Source organism: Helianthus annuus, chromosome 2 (assembly GCF_002127325.2).
Source record: "Helianthus annuus cultivar XRQ/B chromosome 2, HanXRQr2.0-SUNRISE, whole genome shotgun sequence".
NCBI lineage: Eukaryota > Viridiplantae > Streptophyta > Magnoliopsida > Asterales > Asteraceae > Helianthus > Helianthus annuus.
The window spans coordinates 172,815,458-172,839,903 of record NC_035434.2 but is presented as its reverse complement, the minus strand read 5'-3'; the positions used below and the strand labels follow the sequence as shown (position 1 = coordinate 172,839,903).

Here is a 24,446-nt window from a genome sequence, read left to right as displayed (position 1 = left end):
AAATCACGGACCGGGATGTTAAGGTCCTCAAAAGCAAGAGAATCCCTCTTGTTCGAGTTCGTTGGAACTCCCGACGTGGCCCAGAGTACACCTGGGAACGCAAAGACCAAATGAAAGAAAAGTACCCCCAGTTATTCGGAACCAATGCAACCACTACTGAGACTGTAGCTACTACTACGGAATTTCGGGACGAAATTCCAAATCAACGGGGGGATGATGTGACACCCCAGGAAAACCAGTGAACAATAGAGCTTACCTAGCTTCCTCAGTGAGTGCGTACCAAATTTCGGGACGAAATTTGTTTTAAGTTGGGGATAATGTGACAACTCGAATTTCCAAGATTTCTATTTCGCATTTATTGCACGTTCATTTATTGTTTAGTTGTTTATTTGCACAATTAGTTGCTATGGACTTGTATACGCATTGATGCAATGAATGGTATTGTGTGATTGTGCATGATTGTTTGTTAAATATTGAAAGACTTGACAAATATATAAACTTGGTGGTGAAACTGTGAAATTGTTGTGAGATGGTGTCCTTGTGTAAAATATAATACTTAGGGTAGTATAGAGTAATTAGTGAAACCTAAATTATACTTAACCCTAATCTCTTGTTCACTAATCATACTCACAAAAATCCAAGCACGTAGTTCACATTCTCTGGCAATCATCACCAAATCATTGGCAAGACATTCATCACTTTTGTTTCCACATTCCCTCTAGAATCATTCAAGGTAATCGTTAATCATTGGTTTTTGTTAATTGTTGATTGATTCGTTCATGCTAAACCCTAGTTCTCATTTGATATTCTCTGCTTATTGATTGAGCCTGATTTATTGTGAAACGAATAAGATTATTATGAAATCAATTGCATGATGATTAGATGTACGATATGTTTAAACTGTTGATGATAGATTTTGATTCTGCACAATGAGAATGCATGAAATTAGGGTTTTGAAACCAAGAACGTAACTGTTGAAAGGTATAAAGCGTAACTGTTATAATCACAATGAGCTTACGATTAATTGTTAGTCTGAGTTTTGTGTAATGCATGAGGATCCGAGGTTTATAAGTTGAAAAAGGGTCCGAGTTCTTTGCTTGATTATGTTGTCCGAATTTCTTGAAGTTGATATGTCCGAGTTTCATATGCAATGCTACTTGTCCGAAGGTTATTCACATTATATCTATCTTGTCCGATCTTTATATGCAATGCTACTTGTTCATATGTTATTCACACCATAAGGTCCGAGTTTTTAAGGGAGTTCAGTCCGAACTTTGCATGCTTTAGTGATATCCGAGTTTTAACCCCGCATCTTTGTCCGACTTTTGCAAGCAAACACCTTGTCCGAGTTTTAGGGGGGAGCCACCCCTAGTCCGACTTTGGTACATGATTGTGAGGTCCGACCTTTTAAGGGGGGAGCCTCATGGTCCGAGTTTTACCCCCTCACCCTTGTCCGACCTTTAAACATAATAGGGGTCCGAATTTTGTGATGGGGACTCCCCTGCTCGACCTTGTGAACCTTTGTTCTCTTGTCCGAGTTTGATATGAAGTCATGTCCGAGTTCTATTGTATATTGTATGACTGACTTGTGTATAACTTAAGGGAATCCGACCTTTTGTGTTAATCTCTTGGCCGAACTTTGGTGAATCACAACATGATCTGATCATTAGTAAAGATACATGCCCTGTGTCCTGTAAATGTGTGAAAAGACTGAGTTTATCTTGATGCCAAGTTCAGAACTCTGTGTGAAAGAACAACACACTACTGCATGCTGCTGTCTATTACTGTATGCGATTATGTGATACTGTCTGATATGATGCTACATGTTACTGAATGATACTACATGCTACTGCGTGATAGGATACTGTAAGTTACTGTTTGAATATCAAGAACCTGTAAACCCTAAATGAACGTCAACACTTATTTTGGATTTATGTGCCATATACCTTAGGTCGTGAGTAACGGACTTAAACATTTATAAACCCTAGAAGAAATAACATACCGAGCAAACCAAGGAGAGTTCACACCCTTACTAAGGCATGGGATTCCCAAGGGCTTGGGAATGGGATTGAAGGAATGAGATTGACTAGATTCGTACATACACTGTTACTAGACTACCATACCATCGTCCTCGGTTGTGCAGGACACATACGTAAAACCTACGTATACTTATGCTACTCGCTATCCTCAGTTGTGAAGGATACTCACGTAAAACCTACGTGAAATTATACTCACTACTGCCTCGGTTGTGTCAGGAACTTACGTAAAACCTACGTAAACCCCCGCGTACCCCTATCCTCGGTTGTGAAGGATTACTTACATAAAACCTATGTTAACTTGTACGTGTTACTGTTCTCGGGATATGTAGAACACTTATGGTTACGAATAGTCTAGTGGATATACAACATGGGAAGCCCCCACCAATAGAACGTACTATCGGCCCAGTAGAGCCACATGTTACCAACGTACTTACTATTACGCACTTACTTTCTGTGAACTCGCTCAACTAGTTGTTGATCCTCTGTTACATGCCTTGCAGGTCGTTAGGTACATGGAGCTTGCACATGGAGGAGCTGGTCGTTGTGGGATTGGATCGTGATTGTTTATTTGACACTTTATGACATTACATACTTATTTATGTTGGGCTTTATTTACACGCTTCCGCTAAACAGTGATAACCTACTTATGTTTTGAAACACCTTTCATATGGATTTGGTTTGGTTTAATGGCAAATACTTTTACTATATATATTGTTCTATATGATTGGTGGCTTGATCCTGGTCAGTCACGCTCCCAAGCGGTGATACTCCGCAGGTGGATTTTGGGGGTGTGACAGTACGGTTCCTTCTTTCCCGCCATGTCTACCGCTTTTAAACAATCCTTCGTATAACACACGTCTTCCAAAATTTCGGAGGTAAAACCGTCCAACGCAATTTCCTTGACGGGTCTTTTAAAAGTTTAGATTGTCGAAGCCGCATCAGCCTTAACGTCCACGCTTGAACATGCTGCCATAAAGAAAATATATATCTAATCAGTGATTTGTATAATCAAAATTTAATACTGGAAGGATTGGGTTTACAATGTCATTTAGGCATGCACTAGATTCGTAGCCTAGTAGGCTACCCCAAAAGCTTCTAGGTAGCTGTATTTCCCCTAAAAAGCGAGAATAACAAAAAGGGGAATCCCCGTTTAGGTAAAACTCAACAGCATCCCTTGACCAATTTTCGGAATTTTCGGTTGGAAATGCAAATTTTTTTCTTTTTGGAGGGCTGCCACCAGGTTTACTCGACTGAGCGGACGACCCACGGTTATTTAGCACGACCTCGGTCGGCTTTGGAAAAGACGAAGTGCTAGAACCACCGGTTGGACGTCTTAACTTGTTTAGAATCGAAAATGACTTTCTCTGCACCACATGCGAATTGTTTTGCTTATCAGCTACTTGTTTGTCACCTTGGTTAGCCATAAAGGTGGTTGTGGTTTTTGTGGACTTCTCATTCACTATGGTAGGGGTATTTATAGTGGGTAGAAATTGATTTAAAAATATTTTTTTCTTTTTGAGAAAAATGCTTATTACTTTAAAATTGTGAAATGTCCTTTATACCCTTAATGATAAACAAATATAAATACATCATTATGTGTTTTTTTAGTATCAGTTTACTTTGAAAAATAAAATAATAATAAAAATAACAAAAACAAAAACAACAATATATTTATTTCACAATGTATTACACAATATATTTAATTCACAAAGTATTACACTCTATGGGTCATTCGGTGGTGGTGGAAACAGGTTCAAGTCGAGACTCCAGTCTAAGGGGTTTGGTTCAACATCTGCATAACGGTTCCGGTGATCTTCGTTACTTTGGTTTGGGGGCCAATACTGATAGTCTGTTTGGGTCTCCGGCATAAATGTTATCATCTGTGACGCGGGGGTAACAAACCCTGCCAGACTAGTGTTGGGGTCCATCATATGGGACGAGGGGCTAAAAAACCCCGCCTGACTTATGTTTGGGTCTACAAACTGATTGTTGTTACCCATATCATTCTGTTGGGGGTTCAATAACTCACCAACGTCAAAACCCTCAGAGCATGCCGTAGCCAACGCTGACTGCCATGATGCACCCATATCAGTATTACCAAGGTTTACCGCAAAATTTACATCTTCGTTACCACCGGATCCTGATCCCCCCCTGTTTCGAAGTTTGGGCCCCAATTTGATGTCCCGGCCTCTTCAATGTTTCTACCACCACGAGCACGACGTCGGGGACTGCGTACCCTCTGTGTACGAGGATATGAAACAAGGTCCACCGGCTCCTGTGACAGATGAGTCGGATATTGTGTGTATTGTGGAACATTAGACATCTCAAGGGCCCGATAAGCCGCACCATGAATAACGTCCACATCTTCAGATCGGTGAACTAGACCCATCGTCTCCGACTGCAAAAAAATAATTAATAATTAAATTTTTAATAAAAATAAAAATGGTAACTTTCAATAATTTTAAACTTGTATATACCATCATTTGGACCCTCGCTCCTTCGTCTTGAAATCCGCTCCTAGGGCCAGCTGACAACTGTGGGTTAGACACATATAACACCGTATGTTCCATGTACCACGACATGTAATCGTTGGCAACTCCAACAGATGTCATGAGTTCCCCCGTCACCAAGTTTTGATGACGTGCCTCCCACTGACTAACATACGGTGCGTGACGACTTAACCAGTTCCAGCCGGTTTTCCACTCCGGTTCATGGAATGAAGTCTGGCATGCTCATTATGATCTATGGCAATTGGGTTAGGTATGTACTGGAACATGCCAAACTGTCTCATCACTCGTTGAGGATAGTGATACTCCACAACCGAGTAGCATAGCAAAGGGCAACAACTCCGCCAAATTCCCATACCACTCTGACATATATCGGGGAGTCTACCGAGAATGTCGTCGTATGGTCTCCAATTAAACTGCAACAAAAAAATTTCATTCATTAGAAACGTGTTCAAACAAACTTAAATTTTATATGTCAACAACTAACAACCATACCGTTGCCTCGGTCATTGATTGCAACTGAGATCTATATGTTCTCAGGCAATGTGTGGAAACATCTGTACACGTTAAGCTTCCCTTCCACCTAAAAGGATAAATAAAAAAATAACATAAGTCAGGTATATATATACAAAATAATAAATTTAATTATTTCCAATTCACACTACCGAGCAGCTAACGGGGCATTGTACTGGAACCGGGCAACAGCAGGAGCAAAACAACGAAACCTCTCCCAAGCCCACACTTGTAGAAGCGCAACTGGGCCAGTAATGGCTATAGCATTAGGTGCTGTAGCATTAAAAAGGTTTCTGTAAAGGAGAGCTAACACAGCACCGCCCCAACTATATCCCGAACATGCGGGCAAGTCTACCAGAAATTCTAAAAATTTGACATCAATCAGGTGGTTTGCATTATCAGGAAAGATTGTGCACCCTATCAAATAAAATATTATTTGACGTGCACGAAAAATGCAATCTTCATCTGATGCTTCATTTTCAGAAAAATTGGATGACGTTATTTGTGCTAAAACTCAGGAGGACCTAACCCTTTTGCCCTTCACATGAGCTTCGTCAGGGGTAAACCCCAACACCGTTTGACACTTGTCTCGTACAGTATACATCGACATACCAGTGTCAGCCCCAGAAATAGGCAACCCATCTATCGGTAGCCCCCACAACACGTTGACATCCTGTAATGTCACGGTCGTTTCTCCAAAAGGAAGGTGAAACGTGTGAGTTTCTGGCCTCCATCTCTCAACCAACGCAGTTATTAACGCGTGGTCAACATACTTGTACCCAATTTGCAGTATCCCGCTGAATCCTGCTGCATGTATTAAACCTTCTACCCTTCCACTAATCGGATTTTCTTTCATATGTTGCCAGAACGTTCGATCTGATCGTCTAATATCTAATGGCTGATCATACGGTGTTGGATTTTTAAACACCTCAAACGCACGGTGATTGTTGCCCAAGAACAACACCGATGCATTCATCGGACCAGGATGACATTCAAAATTCATCTTCGGCTTATAAAACTTGACTGAATATTTTTCGTTAATGAAAGGATTGAGTTTGATATTGAAAATGTATCTCAACTCCTTTGCTTTATGTTCATATGTAAATACTTCACTCTGTGCCTCAATTTTCGAATTCATGGTGTTTGCAGAATTTTTCTTACACTACAGTTGGATTTTCTTACACACAACTATTCAAATTAGCAGGTTTTATTTCATATCATATGAGAGCTAGGGTCAAGTCATATCACCTTCACATTTACCACTCACATTTCATGCAGCAAATGGACAAAAACCTCAAACAGGCACCTATTACACTACCATCCGAAAGCTGCATAAATTCTGCAAAGTTTGTCGTTATTTACAAAGACCGCCTTATGAATCTGCGACCTTTAATAAAGTTGTGAGACAAAACAGAGACCGTTAATAACATTGTGGTTCAAAACAGCGACCTTATATAGGCTTGTGAGACAAAACAGCGACCTTATATAGCCTTGTGACATCAAACTGCGACCTTTAAGAAGGTTTGTACATGAAACAGCGACCTTTAAGAAGGTTTGTACATGAAACAGCGACCTTCACATGGTTTGTACATGAAACAGCGACCTTTAGGAAGGTTGGTACTTCAAACAGCGACCTTCACAAGGTCGCTGTATCATTCTGCAATCTTAAACATTCTTTGCAGCTTTTTGCAGAAGGTCTGAATTTTTGCAGAAAAGTGATAGAAGGTCGCTATTTGAATTCACAACCTACCTAAATCTGAAAACATAATTCAACTTCACCTAATAACACTCTTTTTTTGTCTAGACCACTCATTTATGTAAAAAATTCGGTGATTATGCGTTGTGACTGATGATTGTTGGTTTGTATTTGCCAGTTAATCGTTTTTTTTTCTACTGATTCGAATGCTCGAGCTTGTTTCACATGCTATAGATAAGGTAGATTCATTGTGAAATTATACCAAGCGAAGTAATTGAAAGCAACCAAATACTTGTTCTTGGATGGAGTGACAAATTGGTAAGTTTTTAGTTGTTTTTTTGTGCTTGTTTTGATGTGAAGATTCATGTACTTGTTCTTGTTCATGTATTTAGTAATTATGAACTTTTTTGGTATTTTGAAGGGCTGAAATTGTGAGGCTTGAGACCAGTAAAGCTAAAGTAAAAGAGAGAATCGAAGCAGAGGTGGTCAACTTATTATTGATTATCTAATATTGTTTTTTATTTTCACAGATTGATGAATGTTTATATGCAGGCCAGGCAAAATACCATAAGAAGAGAGCTCTCAAGATAAGCCGTGTATCTCTTTTGGAAAAGGCATTACTGTTCAACATCAACATTAGCAGCAGTTTCAAGATCAACATCAGCAGCAGTTTTACCATCAACTACCGTGGTAACTTCATCCACCTCATTACCTAGAAGAACCAAATGATGGATGGCTTCTTTTAAAAACCATGTTGTATTAAAAAATAGCTTAGAAATAGTTTGTAGTTTATGTGTATTGTCGTTTCCCGTTGCAACTTTTGTAGATAATCTTTGATAAGAAGTTTATGCTTTTAGTGTTTTTAATTGAAAATTTATGTATGGGTTTTGATTTATTATTGCTAATACTATTTTGTTTTTTTTTTGGGTTTTCTAATGTTTCCAGCTGTTTTTAAAAAATCTGAAAACAAAAAGGCCAGATCCACACATAGATCCACAATATATATGTGTGACCAAAGATTAGAGAATAGTCACAATTAAAATTACAAAATTGTGTGTGGCTATAAATAATAATTAGCCACACTAGTCACTTTATTTTTTTGTTTGTGTGACAAAATGATACCGAACGTCATAGTAAAAACAAAGATGTGCGACCAAAGGTAAGACAATAGTCACACTTAAAATCAAATAAATGTTTTGTGTGTCTAGTAAAGGTTTTTAGCCACACTTACACCAAATCGATGTGACTATATAATAGAACCGACCACACTAAAAGTAAATTCATGTGGCCGTAAATACCCTTTAACCACACTTAATGAAAATTCATGTGACCGTTGCTACCCCTTAGCCACACTTAATGGACAAAATTTTTTGTTATAACAACCTTTTTTGTCACACTTTTTTTAATGGATGTGGCTAAAACAAACTTTTTAGCAAATATATGTGACTATATAATAGAAACGGCCACATGAATTTACTTTTAATGTGGTCGTTGCTACCTTTTAGCCACATTTTTCCTTGGTTTCAACCATAAATTTTAGTACCTTTTAGCCATAGATTTAAGTTGCAACGGTCACTAAAAAGTGAATGTGGCCATATGGTACCTACGATGACTAGACCTTTGGTCACACTTGAGCTGAAAAAAATTCGTGTGGCGGAAGACATATGGTGACACTTTTTTTGTGTGGCTATAGCCCTTTTTTGAGGTAGTGTGACCCTTTAGCGGCTAAAAGTTAATAGCGACAACATATGTGGGCAATAGCGGGGACACCGGTCGCCGCTAAAGGTTTTCCTTTCTTGTAGTGTATGTGTGGTTTAGTATGTGATAGCGTTCTTTGCCAGTTGTTATTACTATTACTATTACTATTACTATTACTATTATTATTATTATTATAAATGTTATTATATTGGTAATCTTGGTACTTTATTTCTGTATTATTTAAGAATAAAAATTATAAACATTGTGAAACTTGTGTTTTGGCAAAAAGCCACCGGAATACTTAGATTATAATTCTAACAAATTATGCAAAACAAAAAACTTTTACAGTAAAAATGAAATTTAGATTCCACTCCATCCACCTTAATCAAGTTGGCCCATTGACCCATATAAAAGTGACACACCATACCAGCCACCCTCACACATAAGCTGCAAATTTAAGATTCCTAAGCATGAGCAACCACCATTATAGAGCAGCCTGCACGACATTTGTGCTTTATAGCTTATTGCTCTAGGAATTAAAAGATAAGTATATTATATAACACTTGATAAATTAGTATTTTCATACACAAAGAATGTATGTCAAACAAGTTACTAAAACATGTAAGTTGTCACAATGTTAAATATGATGCTAAATACACAGAACATAAGCCTAATTACTAATACACGTAAGCCATTACGAATACAAACATGGACTGAGAAAGCACCAACCTGAAAAAAACAGAAGGCAACAACTTTCGACCGAAGCAAACACCATACAAAACCTGTCAATGAAACAAAAGCGCACTCAAACCAAAGGGTAAAACTCGCAAAAAAAAATCGAAAAACATGAAAAAAAAAACGTTGTGTTTGTATTGCCTGCTAGTTTCACTGATGCTCCTGTACGGAGTACCAAACACTATTTACAGATTTAAGTGGGAACGTATCTTGTTGTAAACAATAACTATGTTATACAACCAAATCACCATACCATTAATTTCAACTCTAACAGGTAATAACTAATAAGAAAAGAGGAGAAACATATTTCACACACAAAGTAAATTGTTATGAATTTCAACAAAGCTTTCACACATACAAAGTGAATTAATGGAAGTTGTTATCTCACACACTAAGCTTTATTTACACGAATCTTTTGGCCTTCGAGACCTGCAAGAACATATATGACATGTTATTAGACCATTGGGTATGGGGCTCGGCACCGGGCCGTCCCCCCCCCCCCCTTTAGGTCCGTCGCACACCGCCCCCAAGGGGCTCGGCTCGGCAGTTTCGTCGTAATTGTGACGATGGAGACGGGGCTAAGTGGTGGGGGCCCCATCTGAATTCTCTCTCCTCCTTTATATATATATATATATATATATATTAATATATTATTAATGGTTGGGTAGTCTTGGCTAGTCCCCACACCCTTGGGTAGTCCCCAAAGAGACTATCCTCCTCTCGTGATTACGTGGCGCCTACGTGGCGGGTAGTCTCTAAAAAGACTATCCTCCCCGTACCCACCCGTCTTAGGGATGAGCACGGTACCTCATTGGTACCGAACCGGTACCAGTGCTGAAAAATGGGGAAAAGTGGTACCGGTACCGTATATGTAAGATGACAAACTCGTAAATTTGGCATGTAACGGAAGAGAGCAAAGCAACTCACCGTGTCATTCAGCTAGGGCTGTTCACGAGCCGAGCCGAACCGAGCGGACCTTTGCTCGTGCTTGGCTCGTTTACAAATCGAACCGAGCGGAGCGGCTCATTTAAAACCGAGCCACAAATCAAGCGAACATTTTCCGAGCAGGAAATATTTCGAGCGAGCGGCGAGCGAAGTTCGAGCGATTTGGACAACCGTGTCACCCGATTTAAATGTGCTCAGAGAGATAGTGACAATGTAGGGTCTAAAAAAAGGGTAATTGCACGACAATGTAGGGTCTCAAGTTTTTAAATCTTAATAAACAAACACATTTCATGGCATAATATTTTTCTTATGAATAACAATGTTGTGGCCGACGAGGCGATGATCATATTGTACGATCAATGACGTTGAGAGCAAGAGACGATTGATTTAGGGTAACGACATGAAACATTGAGGTCATGAGCAGACTGTCGTTTATCTGTTTAGGGTTAACTTTTAGATTTGATATTAATTTTTTTTTATTGGCGTGATCGGTTAGTATGTATAGATATAGTTCTAAATTTGTATGTAGTTGACCAAAATCTAATAGAGAAGTATATATATAAAACTATAAATTTAATTTATATTTAAGTATATGTATGTGTGTATAAATATAGGTGTGTGTATATGTATAATTTATATGTGTGTATATACATGTTTATATATGTATGTGTTTATGTATATATATATACTAACTAATAATAATAATTCGAGCCGAACCGAGCCGAGCGGACCTTTGCTCATGCTTGGCTCGTTTACAAACCGAACCGAGCAGAGCGGCTCATTTACAACCGAGCGTCAAATCGAACGAGCATTTTCCGAGCAATTTCCGAACGAGCGTCGAGCGAGCGACGAGCGCCGAGCGGTTTGAAAGGCCCTACATTCAGCTTCTCAATAGCAACATTTGCATCATCAAACTGTCTTCATAGCAACAAAAATAAATCTTCAACTCCAGACTTTTAAAAAATTAGCATGCAACACAATTAACCTAAATCGAGGAACTAATAATATATAATCAACCAAATCTGAAGTCACAAAAGAAACCCAACGTAAATAGAGCACATGAGAAAAAGCATACCATGTTCATTGAAGTGGGTGCTCCACAGACAAATTGCAAGAAAGAGAGAAAATTAAGGTCTGAACCAAAGTTGAAAGTGAACAAGAGTGGAGACGTTCAGTGAAAGAATGATGAAATCGCAAATCAATTTTTCCAAAACCGATTTAGCATACATAACCGATTTTGGGAGATCTCACCCAAAACCACCCGTTTCTTGTTCACCGGTTGCAACTGGGACTCGATTGCTTCCATGGCTCTCTTCTTAGCCATCCGTGTAAGCCTCTTGTTCTCCTGATCAGCCATGAGTATAAATGTTTTATTGTTTTAGGAATCAAGATCCAGATTTTCCTTTTAAAGAAATTCAATTTGATTCGTCCCTCTTCTTCATTTCTCTCTGCAAAAAAGTGAAAATCTATTCTTTTTCCTTTCCCATTCGTGTTATCCTTTCTCATTCGTGTTTTTTTTTTAATATTATTTTTCCGATAATATTTCATCTTCTTCTTGAATCCTGCGTGATTCTGATTCTTCATTTGTATGTTCATCAACTGATAGTATCATCAGTTGATTGTATTGAACATTTGTTCATTTCAGATCTTATAGAAGTGATTTTTGTTGAATGACAAGTTGACCCACCAGGTGTTCGATCAAATGCCTCAATGAAGATAAGGTTTTTTAAAAAAAAACTTGTTTTTAGCAATCTTGTGGAGTGGGTATTGGTTAAGGCGATTTGATCTTGTAATTTAGATTCAATTGTGTTAATCTTTAACTACACGGCATGGGGTAAGAGGTTAGGTGGGACACCATTTAGAGGGTGGGCAACCAGCGGTTGCTGCCCTCCTTCATCTTCTATAGAATTTTACCGGTTTTCTACCCCCCACAACTCATCTCGAGTTTGGTGTATCATTAGTTAACATACGATAACATACGCGCATGGCTCCTACAAGGGGGGGTCGGAACGTTAAGTCAGGCGGCCATGCGCAGGGCTCTGACAGTGGTTTAAAGACCTGTCCTTTCAAATTTTTCCACGAATGTAAAGATGGTAAACTGGGATCTGTGGGTTTTTTCCGCCTATTTGAACACATGCAAAGCACCCACCTCAAGACAGAAAACCGAAGGCTATCTTTGAAGGAGGCTATTTCAAACGACCTGGACCTTTTTATGGATGTTGCAGAAGTTCTTAGGGCAGGGGATAAATGGTTATGTGGTAAGTGCATGGTGATGCACGCACTCAGTAGGGGATGCAAGCATGATAATGAGGTCGTGTCGTTTGCCATGATCTCGGGGGGTGTTGAAGATTACATTGTTGGGATCGGGAAACCATGCCAAGTGGTGGTTGACACAAACCCACCTCACCCAGCAAGGCTCGGGAGTGATGTTAACCTTCTCGAGCGTGTTTTCTCCCTCCCTATTCAGACTGTTAAAAGCATTCCCCCTAGTTGTCGGCTGTTGTTTGCTCAGGTCCTAACAGGTGCTTTGCGCAAAGTGGTAGCGTCACCAGGATCGGTCAACAATTGGGTCCAATTGCTTTTACTACCGCGTTGCACCTTGCGAGTGGTTAGACCATCCTCCAGACAAGAGCGGAGATCAGGGAATAGGAAATCTTTACAGTGTAGTAACATCTTGCACGCGCTTACAGTGTGGAAAGATGGGTCTGGGTTTGATGATTTGGTCGCTTCCCTATTGGATAGCGTGGGGGAGACGGGGGCCCCTAGGGGAGAATGCAGGAAAGAGGAAGAAAAAGAAAGGGACCCTAATATTAAGCAATGTCTTCGGAAAGTTAGGGATGGACATTTCACGGCTGCGGTTAAGGTCCTATGCTCTAGTGGAGTTGCCCCTCTAGGTGATTCGACCTTGAAAGCTCTTATTGATAAACACCCAGTGGTGTCGCCCCCATCATTGCCTTCCAACCCTTTGGCCCAACCCACTCTTGTTGTTGATGGGGATTGTGTGCTCAAATGTATTCGATCATTTCCTAAAGGGACATCATGCGGTAGAGACGGGATGCGGGCCCAACACCTATTAGATGCTATTGGTGGCGAGGGCTCGGTGACTTCCTCAGGTTTGCTTACGAGCATTACTGAAGTTGTTAACTTATGGCTTGGGGGATCCTGCCCTATGGTGCTTGCTGAGTTTGTTGCCTCGGCCCCCCTCACCCCCTTATTGAAACCTGATAAAGGAATTCGGCCTATTGCTGTGGGGGGTATTTGGCGAAGGTTGGTTTCCAAGGTGGCGATGAAGAAGGTCGGGAAAGAAATTGCCCAATACTTAGGTGACTATCAGTTTGGGGTGGGGATGCCAAATGGGGCAGAGGCGGTACTTCACAGTGCAAACAGGTTTCTCAACTCATTTCATGCAGATGGTTCCTTAGCCTTGCTTACTGTGGATTTCTCTAATGCTTTTAACACGGTCGACCGCACAGCCTTTCTCCAAGAGGTTCATCAGTGTTGCCCGTCAATCTATCGGTGGGTCCAATTTCTTTACGCTCAGCCTGCTAGATTGTATGTTGGTAACGAGTGTATTGGGGCTACTACCGGAGTTCAACAAGGAGATCCTTTGGGGCCCCTTCTTTTTGCCCTCGCCTTACACCCCCTTATTCTCCGAGTTCAGAACCGCTGTAAACTTCCGTTTCATGCTTGGTATTTGGATGATGGGACGATTATCGGCAATGCCTCTGAGGTTGCTAAGGCCTTAGACATCATCAACGAGGAGGGGCCATCTCTAGGGCTTTATCTCAATATTAAGAAAACAGAGGTTTATTGGCCGACATGCGACGGTCAGAAAGTTCAGGACGGGCTTTTCCCGAGAGGGATCGGTAGACCAGAGAAGGGGGTTAAGCTCCTTGGTGGAGCTGTTAGTCGGGATCCTAGCTTTATTGGAGAGTTGGCAGGGCGACGGGCCTCGGGGGCGGTTGACCTTATGAAACTCTTACCCTGCCTGAGGGATCCCCAATGTGAACTCCTCCTGCTAAGGTCGTGCATGGGTGTTGCTAAGTTGCTTTTTGGGCTACGGACTTGTCAACCCCATTTGATGGAGGATGCGGTATCTCGGTTCGATGATGGCCTTAGAAAGGCAATAGAAGACATAGTAGTGGGTGGCGGCCCCTTCTTTGGTGACCTCCAGTGGCGTCTAGCATCTTTGCCAATGCGTCTAGGTGGTTTGGGCCTCTTCTCAGCCCGAGATGTTGGGGCTTATGCCTTTGTGGCGTCTAGAGCTCAGTCTTGGGAACTACAGGATCATATCCTTCGAAACGGTGGGGTCGTCGGGCTTGACCCAGACTATCAACAAGCGCTCGAACGCTTAAATGTCTCTCTCCCAGACTTAGATATTGGCGGTTTCTCTAACAAGGACACCGCCCCCTCGAAGCCGCAAAAAACTTTGGCGAATGCACTTTTTAGCAAAATCGCTCAAAGCCTGGGAGAAGCTTTTGATTTGTCACCCCGCCAGAAGGCGGTGTTTGAGTGTCTGAAGGGTCCCCATGCTCAGGAATTTTTGACCGTTATCCCGATTGAGGGGTTAGGACAATGCATGTCGGCAGTAGAATATAGAACCATTCTCAAATACCGGCTAATGATCCCTATGTACCCAGAAGATGAAACCTGCCCGATATGTCGTAAAGCTTGTATGGATAAATATGGGGAGCACGCAGTTCACTGTAAAGAGCTCCCTGGGTTTAAATATCGTCATGACTGGGTGCGAGATGTTTTGGGGGACATCTTAAGAAGAGCTGGGATTTCTGCTAAGAAAGAGGCCCCTGTGAATTTCCTCACGGACCCTATGGAAGGGAGATCTACTCTGCGACCAGCGGACCTGCTCGTCTTTGGCTGGGCTGGGGGGAAACATGCTTGTGTAGACCTCACGGGGGTTTCCCCTTTGGTTGGTTTAAGGGAAAACGGGTTTGTAGCTGGACTAGCAGCAAGAAAGGCAGAATTAAAGAAAGTGGATAAGCACGCTAAAGCTTGCGCAGAGAACCAACATGTCTTTATCCCTTTTGCCTTTGATACTTTTGGCTCCCTAGCGCCAGAAGCCATCAACTTCTTGACGAGGGTTCAACGGGTTATCCACAGCAATTGTTCGACCCCAAGGGGGCAGGGGTTTGTGTTCGGGAGGTTGGGGTTTGCAATTCAGAAAGGGTTGGCGGCGCAGATTGTTGCCCGTCTACCTTCTGTTTTGATGTAACTTAACAAGTTTTCTGGTTATATTAAAAAAGTATAATTTGTTTTCTAAAAAAAAAAAAAAAACCGTAATTAAACACAACAAAGAAAACAATAACTAACATACCATATTGGAAAGTTCATCAAGAATCCAGAATCCATTTGTAGTGCAAAGGAACTGAAAAAAAGAAAGAAGCAAAGTGAACCGAAAGCTAAGCCTCAACCTAGACTATATCGCTTCGTTTGTCTCTCTCCCTAAGCAAAATAACTAGGAGAAAAAAGATAGGATGAGTGATAAAATGGCAGCACCTAGCACCTGGAGTTGTTGGAGATATGGTGAAGACGCGTGACACCGCCGTAGGGCTGCCATGGCGCCGCCACAACCCCATTAGCTTTCTCCTTTTCTCTTTCTTCCCGTTCCTCTTCCTCTCTCTAGAGATAAGAGGTGTAATGTGGAAGCTTATGTGGTAAGGCACCATGGTAATAGAGAGTGGTTTTTTCCTAAACCACTGTCCAACATAGTAAGCAGACAATAAAACTTGCAATGTTTTCAAATGTTGCAAATTATATAATTGCTTCCAAATGTTGAATAGCCAGTGGTTTTCTTCTAAACCACTCTCCAACTTAGTAAGCAGACAATAAAACTTGTAATGGTTTCAAATGTTGCAAATTATATAATTGCTTCCAAATGTTGAATAGCCAGTGGTTTTGTTCTAAACCATTGTCCAACATAGTAAGGAGACAGTACAACTTGCAATGGTTTCGAATGTTGCAAATTATATAGTTATATAACATTAGGGTAAAGATCCTAAGAGAAGTCCACCCTATTTGAGAAACTTAAGAAGTATTCTGAACCACACATTTCACTAAGCTTTTCGTAATATACACATATGTATTGTTTAAAATTGACTATATACATATATGTATATTATCAAATCCGGAATTATACACATATGTATATACTCAATTTTTAACTATACATATGTGTATATTACGAAAAGGTTAGAGAAAATGTGTGGTCAAGAATGCTTCTTAAGTTTCTCAATTAGCCTAGTGCTTCTCATACGATCCTAACCCTATAACATTATAAATAAAGGGAATCACATTTTTTTATGTACCATTCAATTAATGTATCATAACTAGGGGTGCAAACGAACCGAGCCGAGCCGAGCCCGAGCTCGATTAACTTATGAGAGCTCGAGCTCGGCTCGTTTGTTATCTATTAGTTAATATATTAAGTAAAAATAATATAAATAATAGACTTTTAGTCTAGCGAGCTCGATAAGTGAACAAGTTTAAATAAGCTCGGCTCGACTCGGCTCGTTTACACTAAGTCTCGATGAGCCTAACGAGCTTCACATGCGAGCCTCAAGCTCGAGCTCGATAAACAAACGAGCTTTATTTTAGGCTTGAGCTCGTCTCAGACTCGATAAGGCTCGGCTCATTTTGAGCTTTTTCTTGAGCTGATCTCAAGTAGCTCACGAGCCGATCGGCTCGTTTTCACCCTTAATCACAACAAAAAAACATGTGTCATGAAATAATCCATTTTATTCCGTATTTTAGTCCTTTTACCAAATACTACTTAATTGTTTTACGGGTCATATAGCTATTTTGACCGGGTCATAACCCTACGTATAGTTAAACAACAATTCAACATAAACTGAAAACATATGGTTAAAATTAAATTCAGATAAAAGCATAACAATCACTTTATTCATCAGAAACAAGATGCAATAACATCCAAGACAAGAACAAAAGTATAAGTATAAAAATCACTTTTTTCATCAGAATGCGTCTGGCACATGATCCTGATTCTCCCCTCATTAACTGAAACATTAGAAAAGGATACAAATTCAATTCCTACAATCACTAATATGAAGGAAATCTGCTTCTTGTAAGTATTTTCAAACAACTAGATTTAAAATCACATTCATAATATTCAACAATATAGGCACTTGAAAACTAGCAAGGCTTCATATTGAATTAATATAAAACTATCAAACAGTTACTGAATGCATCAAAGGCAAGATAATAGAAAGTAGACATCTGAAGCTATTTTTATGCTGCAACATTTGTCATCTTGACTGCTTCTTCAAAAGCATCAACGCACAGGAGAACGGTCCCCTTATTATCTGCATATGAATAACAAGAAGAGAGGTGAATGAATGATAAGGAAAATCTATAATCTATACTCCCTGTTAAAAGAAAAGAATACAACTCACCTTGTCGGCTTCGGCCTCCCATTTACATGTGGAGATACAAGGCTCTGCACAAATATCGGTGCATCATAAAACAAACCCAATTCAATACCCCATTGATGTTCGAAAGTACTTGATAACGATGATACATCTCCCTTCAACGGGTGAACAATATCAACCTTCATATTATGATTATGCGGCAGGCGTTCCCACGACTCTTTTACATTGTAGCTTTTCATCATCCATAAATCGTCAAGAAAACAACAGTTTGATCGACGAAATATGCAAAGACATTCATTGACAATTCCCAGGTAGCTACTAGAACTACATTCGTATTTTACATCATCAGGTTGGGGGATTTCTTTAAATTCTTCTTTGGATAAATCAAAAGAAATAATCAGTTTCTTATTATTTTGATCTTTTGCAATCCAGTGAAGTGCACCATTGCTTAGAATACCAGTCTTACTAATAAATTTGTACTTCACTTCTTCAATAACTCTCCAAACATTTGATTTCAAACTCGCGATCATCACCTGAACGCATGTTTGATCCCAGCCTTTTACGATGACCTTGTAATCATCAGTGGATGAATCATAACCGAAACCCCAACAGCTTGTTAAATCCACATCCAGGGTTTGTAGTGGTGCCAGCTCTGTTACCTCTCCAGTCAAGGGATTGGCTACTGAAACTTCCAAACCATAAAAAGAGGTGATGCAAACCAGGCCATTGGAAGAACCAACAAGCCGATGATCATCATGGTCACGATCTACGTAAGTAACTCTTCTATGTCCAATCTCATTGTCGATGCGATCTTTATTGTAACTACGGTTAAGATGACGATTAATGAAACCAGGACTTGTGATTAAAGAATGCCATGACTTACACACACTCTTGGAACGAATCAGATCCTTCACGTCCAATCGTATCAGTATCTGCTCAACTACATCGTCATGAGCATGATCTGCCATTGAAAGTTGAAACCCTAAAAGCAATCGTAAAACAGAGTTGTGAGGGTAGGAGATAAATAGGGAGTAAATTCAAAGGCTAAAATAACATATATGATCCACTAGATTATGGCCCCGTGTATTACACGGGTTGATTAATGAAAATGATATAATTTATTATTTGTAAATACTTATTATTTTTAATCTACTCTTGATAGTTTTGATTGAACATTCGTAAGTTGTCACTAATTAATAGCATTGAATTTCATGGGACAAAGCTTTAATAACATTGAATTTCATAGGATAAACCTCCTAAAATTATAAAATAAAAAACCAAGTCATCAAAATTCACACCAACAAAACTTGGAAAAAAGTTGAATTAAAGAAAGAAATATTGGTTTTTAATAATCACAACTATTCGTCGTTTCCCGCTAACAGTTTCAATTTCAAAAATAACCACTATATGTCCCAACTATCAACATATTAGCTTCAAATGAACCCTGACTAACAGAACCCTAATGCTGTTAGTCTCCGATCGCCGGAAAAACGTTTTTAGCCGGAAAAAGGTTCCTAAAGGTCTGATCTAAGATTACATAAAGGTTGGGGACGAAAATGTTGAGTTTTCCAGCCAAAAACTTGAGTTTTCCGAACAAAAAGAAGTTTTCCGGCGATGAAAGAATTTACGACGATCTCAATAATTGGGGCTTTTAGTAGAAAAAATGTTCCTAAAGAAAGTAATAAGGTTACAAAGAGGTTTGTGACAAAAAATTGAGTTTTCGGCCAAAAATAAGTTTTTCGGTCAAAAACTTTTTTCCGGCGACCGGAGACTAACAACGTTAGGGTTCTAAAACATTAGTAGAATCCATGAGTTACCTGTGTTTATTTTATTATAATTCAATTTTGATAATTCCTATTGTAAAGTAAGGACAAGATAAATATAAATGGAAAAAAATAGTAAAAGATATAATTCATAGATTAAAATAATATATTCTTTATTTGAATTTAATTAACAAATATTATCTATATCTATTTGTTTAGAATATATTTTTTATTTGAATCTTATTAACAAATACTATCTATATCTATTTATTTAGGGTAAAAGATAAAAAGATAAAACTTATGGATTAAAATAATATATTTTTTATTTAAATCTTATTAACAAATATTATTTATATTTATTTATTTAGGCGGGAAAAATAGTTGAGATCACCTCATAGAACGCCATGTGTCCTTCATATGATTTACTTTATTATATGTATAGATTATGGAAAATGATTTGACGTTTGAATAAGATATATATTTAGTCTATTCCTTGAAGAGAAATTTATGGAAGTTATATTATATAATAAAAGAAACTTTGTAATCATAGTTCATGACTTATGGATAAGTTTTGTTTTAGTTTAATCTCTTTTAGTTAATTATAAATAACCCTCATACTAAATATTATTTAGTTTAATCTATATCTATATACTTACTATTTAATAAAAGAAACCATTTTGGGACACATCATTTTGTTTTAGTTTAATCTCTTTTAGTTAATTATAGATAACTCTCATACTAAATATTATTTAGTTTAATCTATATCTATATACTTACTATATAATAAAAGAAACCACTTTTGGGACACATGTCACTTATTGGAGTCATCTAATTTTTAGCCTATTAAAATTAAACAATTATTTAAAATTAGATAATTATTTATGAGATATACGTAGAGATATAGTATAGATTAAAAACTTATTTAGAAAATATACTATTAATATTAAATTATTATTTTTATAATATGTTTCCTTAAATATAGGAATAGGTTACATTATAGTTTTATTATATCGTAGATAGATTTTATTTTAAGGGTAAAGATCAAATAGGAAGTTTAATCTTGATAGGAAGGGCAGGAAGTAATCCTAGCCTTACACGTGGCAAATTAGAAAAACAAGTGGAAAGGGTATTTTAGTCCAATAGAAACAATATTATCACCATTCATCTTCTTCTCCCGACCCAACCAAACCCTATCTTCATAACTAACTGCTCCGGTCACCCACACCCCTCACCACCAGCATCTGACAACCACCGGCAACCCATCACCCTTCGAAAACCAACACCATCCACTCCCACCGCTGTCAACCACCACCCATGTCATTCATTCGACCACACAACAAACTCTTGCCCGAAATAGGATCGCTTAACGACGTCGTCAGTGCCCGCCACGCCACCCTCTCCGGTGCCAACCTCCGCCTAAAGCAACCGGTGTGACCAAGCATCTAACTTTTTTATTACCGTTTGATGAAATGAATTCAATATCTCCGTTTTCAGCAGTCTCTTGTACCTGATTTGAAGCTTTGTTTGATGTTATAGTGGAGCAGATGCTTCCTTCAAAGTAGGTGTAGTATGGAAATTGTGATGCACATATACAATAAAGACTGATACTTGTAGTTGTACGGCATCGATTTGAGAACAATATAATAATGGTAATTAACACCATTATAATTGTAGGTACGTTTTATGTAATTAAGTTTTTGAATTGCGTTTTACAAAACCATAGTTTATTGCGTTTTTAAATAACAATAAAGACTGATACTTGTAGTTGTACTGCATTGATTTGAGAACAATATAATAATGGTAATTAACACCATTATAATTGTAGGTACGTTTTATGTAATTAAGTTTTTGAATTGCGTTTTACAAAACCATACTTTATCGCGTTTTTAAATTGTGTTTGGTTAATTGCATTTTAGCAAAATACATTCTTTTTGTATTTTTGGTCCATTGCGTTTTAGAATAAACACATTTTTGGTGTTTTTAGTCCATTGCGTTTTAGGAAAAAAACACGTTCTTTTATGTTTTTATTCCATTGCGTTTTAGAATAAACACATTTTTATGTGTTTTGTGGCCCATTGCGTTTTAGGAAAACACATTTTTATGTGTTTTTAGTCCATTGCGTTTTAGGTAAAACACATTTTTATGTATTTTCAGTCCATTGCGTTTTAGAAATAACACTTTCTTTTGTGTTTTTAGGCCATTGCGCTTTAGAAAAAAAGACATTTCTTTGTGTTTTCTAGCCATTTCGTTTTACAAATAAGACATTTCCTTGTGTTTTTGGTGCATTGCGTTTTAGAAAAACGTCATTTTTTATGTTTTTTTTTTCCATTGCGTTTTACGCAACTGAGTTTTTTTCCATTGCGTTTTACGCAACTGGGTTTTCAAATTTTTTTTTCCGAAAATATAGCAATAGTATACTCGTTTTAAAGATTAAAAAACGCTCGTTTTTTTGGTGCAATTTTTATAAAAAAATAATTTCGTATGAAAGAGTTATTAACGTTTAAAAAATGGGGGGGAATTGAAGGAGAGATAAACTATTGCCTTGGATTGACTAAAATGCCCCTAAACAAACTCACGCGTCTCTTTTTTTCCTTTCAATTTCCATCATTTAATCTTAGCCCTTGATTAACTAAATGGATGGTCAAGATCACTTCCTAGCCTTCCTAGCCAAATAAACTTCCTATTGTATCTCCACCCTTATTTTAATATTTACGTTTATACTTTCACATCCAAATTTAGGTAACATATTTAAATTGTCTCTTTATAATCAGTAATATGTTATAAATATATTTAAGTTTTTATAATCAGTAAATGTTTTAAATATATTTATTTTAAATAAAATATTATATATTTTTTAAATATGTTTTATAAAAATAAGAATATGACTTAAGATGTAATTTAAATGAGAGAAAAATTATTATTATTTAATAGGAGAGAAAATGCAGGAAATCATAATATGAAATTAATTAGAACTCAACTCGTGTATTACACGAGGTTTTTTAAAGATATAAGTTTTTATTATTTACTATATAAAATTACATTTATTCAACCCGTGTAACACACGGGGTTTTTTAAGATACAACTTTTTTTATCATTTACTATACCAAATTACATTTATCTAACTCGTGTAATACATGAGGTATTTAAAAATATATTTTTTTATTATTTGATATATAAAATTCAACCCGTGTAATACACGTGGTTTTTAAAGATATAACTTGTTTTTATAAATTACTATACAAAATTACATTTATACAACCTGTGTTATACATGAGTTTTTAAAAATATAACTTTTTTATTATCTGATATATAAAATTAGATTTATTCAACCCTTACAATACACGGGGTTTTTTAAATATATAAATAATTTATTATTAATATTTTTTTCATTATTTGATGTATAAAATTATATTTATTCAACATGTATAACAATACAAGGGGTTTTTAAAGATATAACTTTTTATTTTTTAGTATATAAAATTATATGTATTCAGTCCATGTAATAAACAAAGTTTTTAAAGATATATTATTTTATTATTTAGTATATAAATTCACATTTATTCAGCCCGTGTAATACACGAGGTTCTAATCTAGTATCTTATATATAATTATTAGGTTATAACCCCGTGTAGTACACGGGTCGAATAAATGAATTTTATATACTAAATAATAAAACAATATATGTTTAAAAACCTCCTTTATTGCACGGGTTGAATAAATATAATTTTATATATTAAATAATAAAAATTTATATCTATAATAACCATATTGTACGGGTTGAATAAATTTAATTTTATATACCAAATAAAAAAGTTATATCTTTAAAACCACGTGTATTACTCGGGTTGAATAATGTAATATTGTTTACCAAATAATAAAATAACACATCTTCAAAAAAACCTCAATTATTACACAGGTTGAATAAATGTAATTTTTTATACTAAATAATAAAAAATATATAATTTTTTTAGTAATGAAAATAAAAATATTTCATATATTAATACAAAGTTTGGTTTTCGTGATAAATAATTTGTTTTATTTAAAAATATCTTAAATTAACAATTTAAATTTTAGAATTATATTTTATGTTTATCCTTTTATTTAAAACTTGTAAATGTAACGAAGTCTCAATAAATTTAACCATTTATTTAAAAGTTGTAAATGTAGAAATGATAAATAATATTAGTTAATTTTATTTTAAGTTTCGTAAAATCTATTTGATACCAAACTAAACAAAACGTTCAAATATATAGTTAATATCAAGAGTAAATTGCGATTTTGGCCCCTTGGTTACATCACTTTTACACTTTTAGCCAAAACATGAATCTTTTAACATCTGAGCCTCCAACATATTTTTTTCTAACCTTTTTGGCCCCTAACACTAACTCCATCCATTTACTTTTAGGGGCCAAAAGGGTTAGAAAAAAAGACGTTGGGGTCCAAAAGAGTTAGAAAAATAGACGTTGAGGGCTTAGATGTTAAAAGATTCTTTTTTGGGCTAAAAGGGTAAAAGTGATATAACCACAGGGGCCAAAATCGTAATTTTACTCTAATATCAATTTAGATAACTAAGTTTGAATTTGAAGTAAATAGATAAATATAAAAGTAATAATTAAACTAAATAATATTTAGTAGGAGGATTATCTATAATTAATTAGAAGAGATTAAAATAAAATAATAATTATCCATAAGACATGACCTAGTATGATGACACATGTCACAAATTTGGTTTCTTTTAATATAGTAGATAGATTATTTAGTTTAATATTTTCTAATTAATTATAGATAACTCTCCTACTAAATATTATTAATTTAAGATATTTTTAAATAACCAAATTATTTATCACCAAAACCAAACTTTGTATTAATATATTATTTATTTTTATTTTCATTATTAAAAAGATTATTATAAACTATTTTATTACATAATTTTTAACAAATTGTATATAACTTTCAGTATTACTTTATATATAAAACTAGGTTAGTTCCCCGTGTGTTACACGGGTTGAACAATCTAAACTATATAATAAATATTTATTGTAAATGCAAACCAAAGATGGAGACGTTTATATACCAAATTGATATAAATGAGTTAATATATTTGAGTGTGTTCCCTTTTCGTCAACGAAATTTAAAATTTATGGTTA

At 36.8% G+C, this 24,446-nt stretch overlaps 1 protein-coding gene across 1 annotated transcript; it reads right to left on the bottom strand.

Annotated features, from left to right (window-relative positions):
- Positions 1–17,151: 17,151 nt before the first annotated feature.
- On the bottom strand, positions 17,152–18,580 carry LOC110907932 (F-box/kelch-repeat protein At3g06240). Its single transcript, XM_035985968.1, has one exon. It carries the CDS (start codon positions 18,502–18,504, stop codon positions 17,557–17,559), a length of 948 nt encoding a protein of 315 aa, XP_035841861.1. The 5' UTR covers positions 18,505–18,580; the 3' UTR covers positions 17,152–17,556.
- Positions 18,581–24,446: the final 5,866 nt, after the last annotated feature.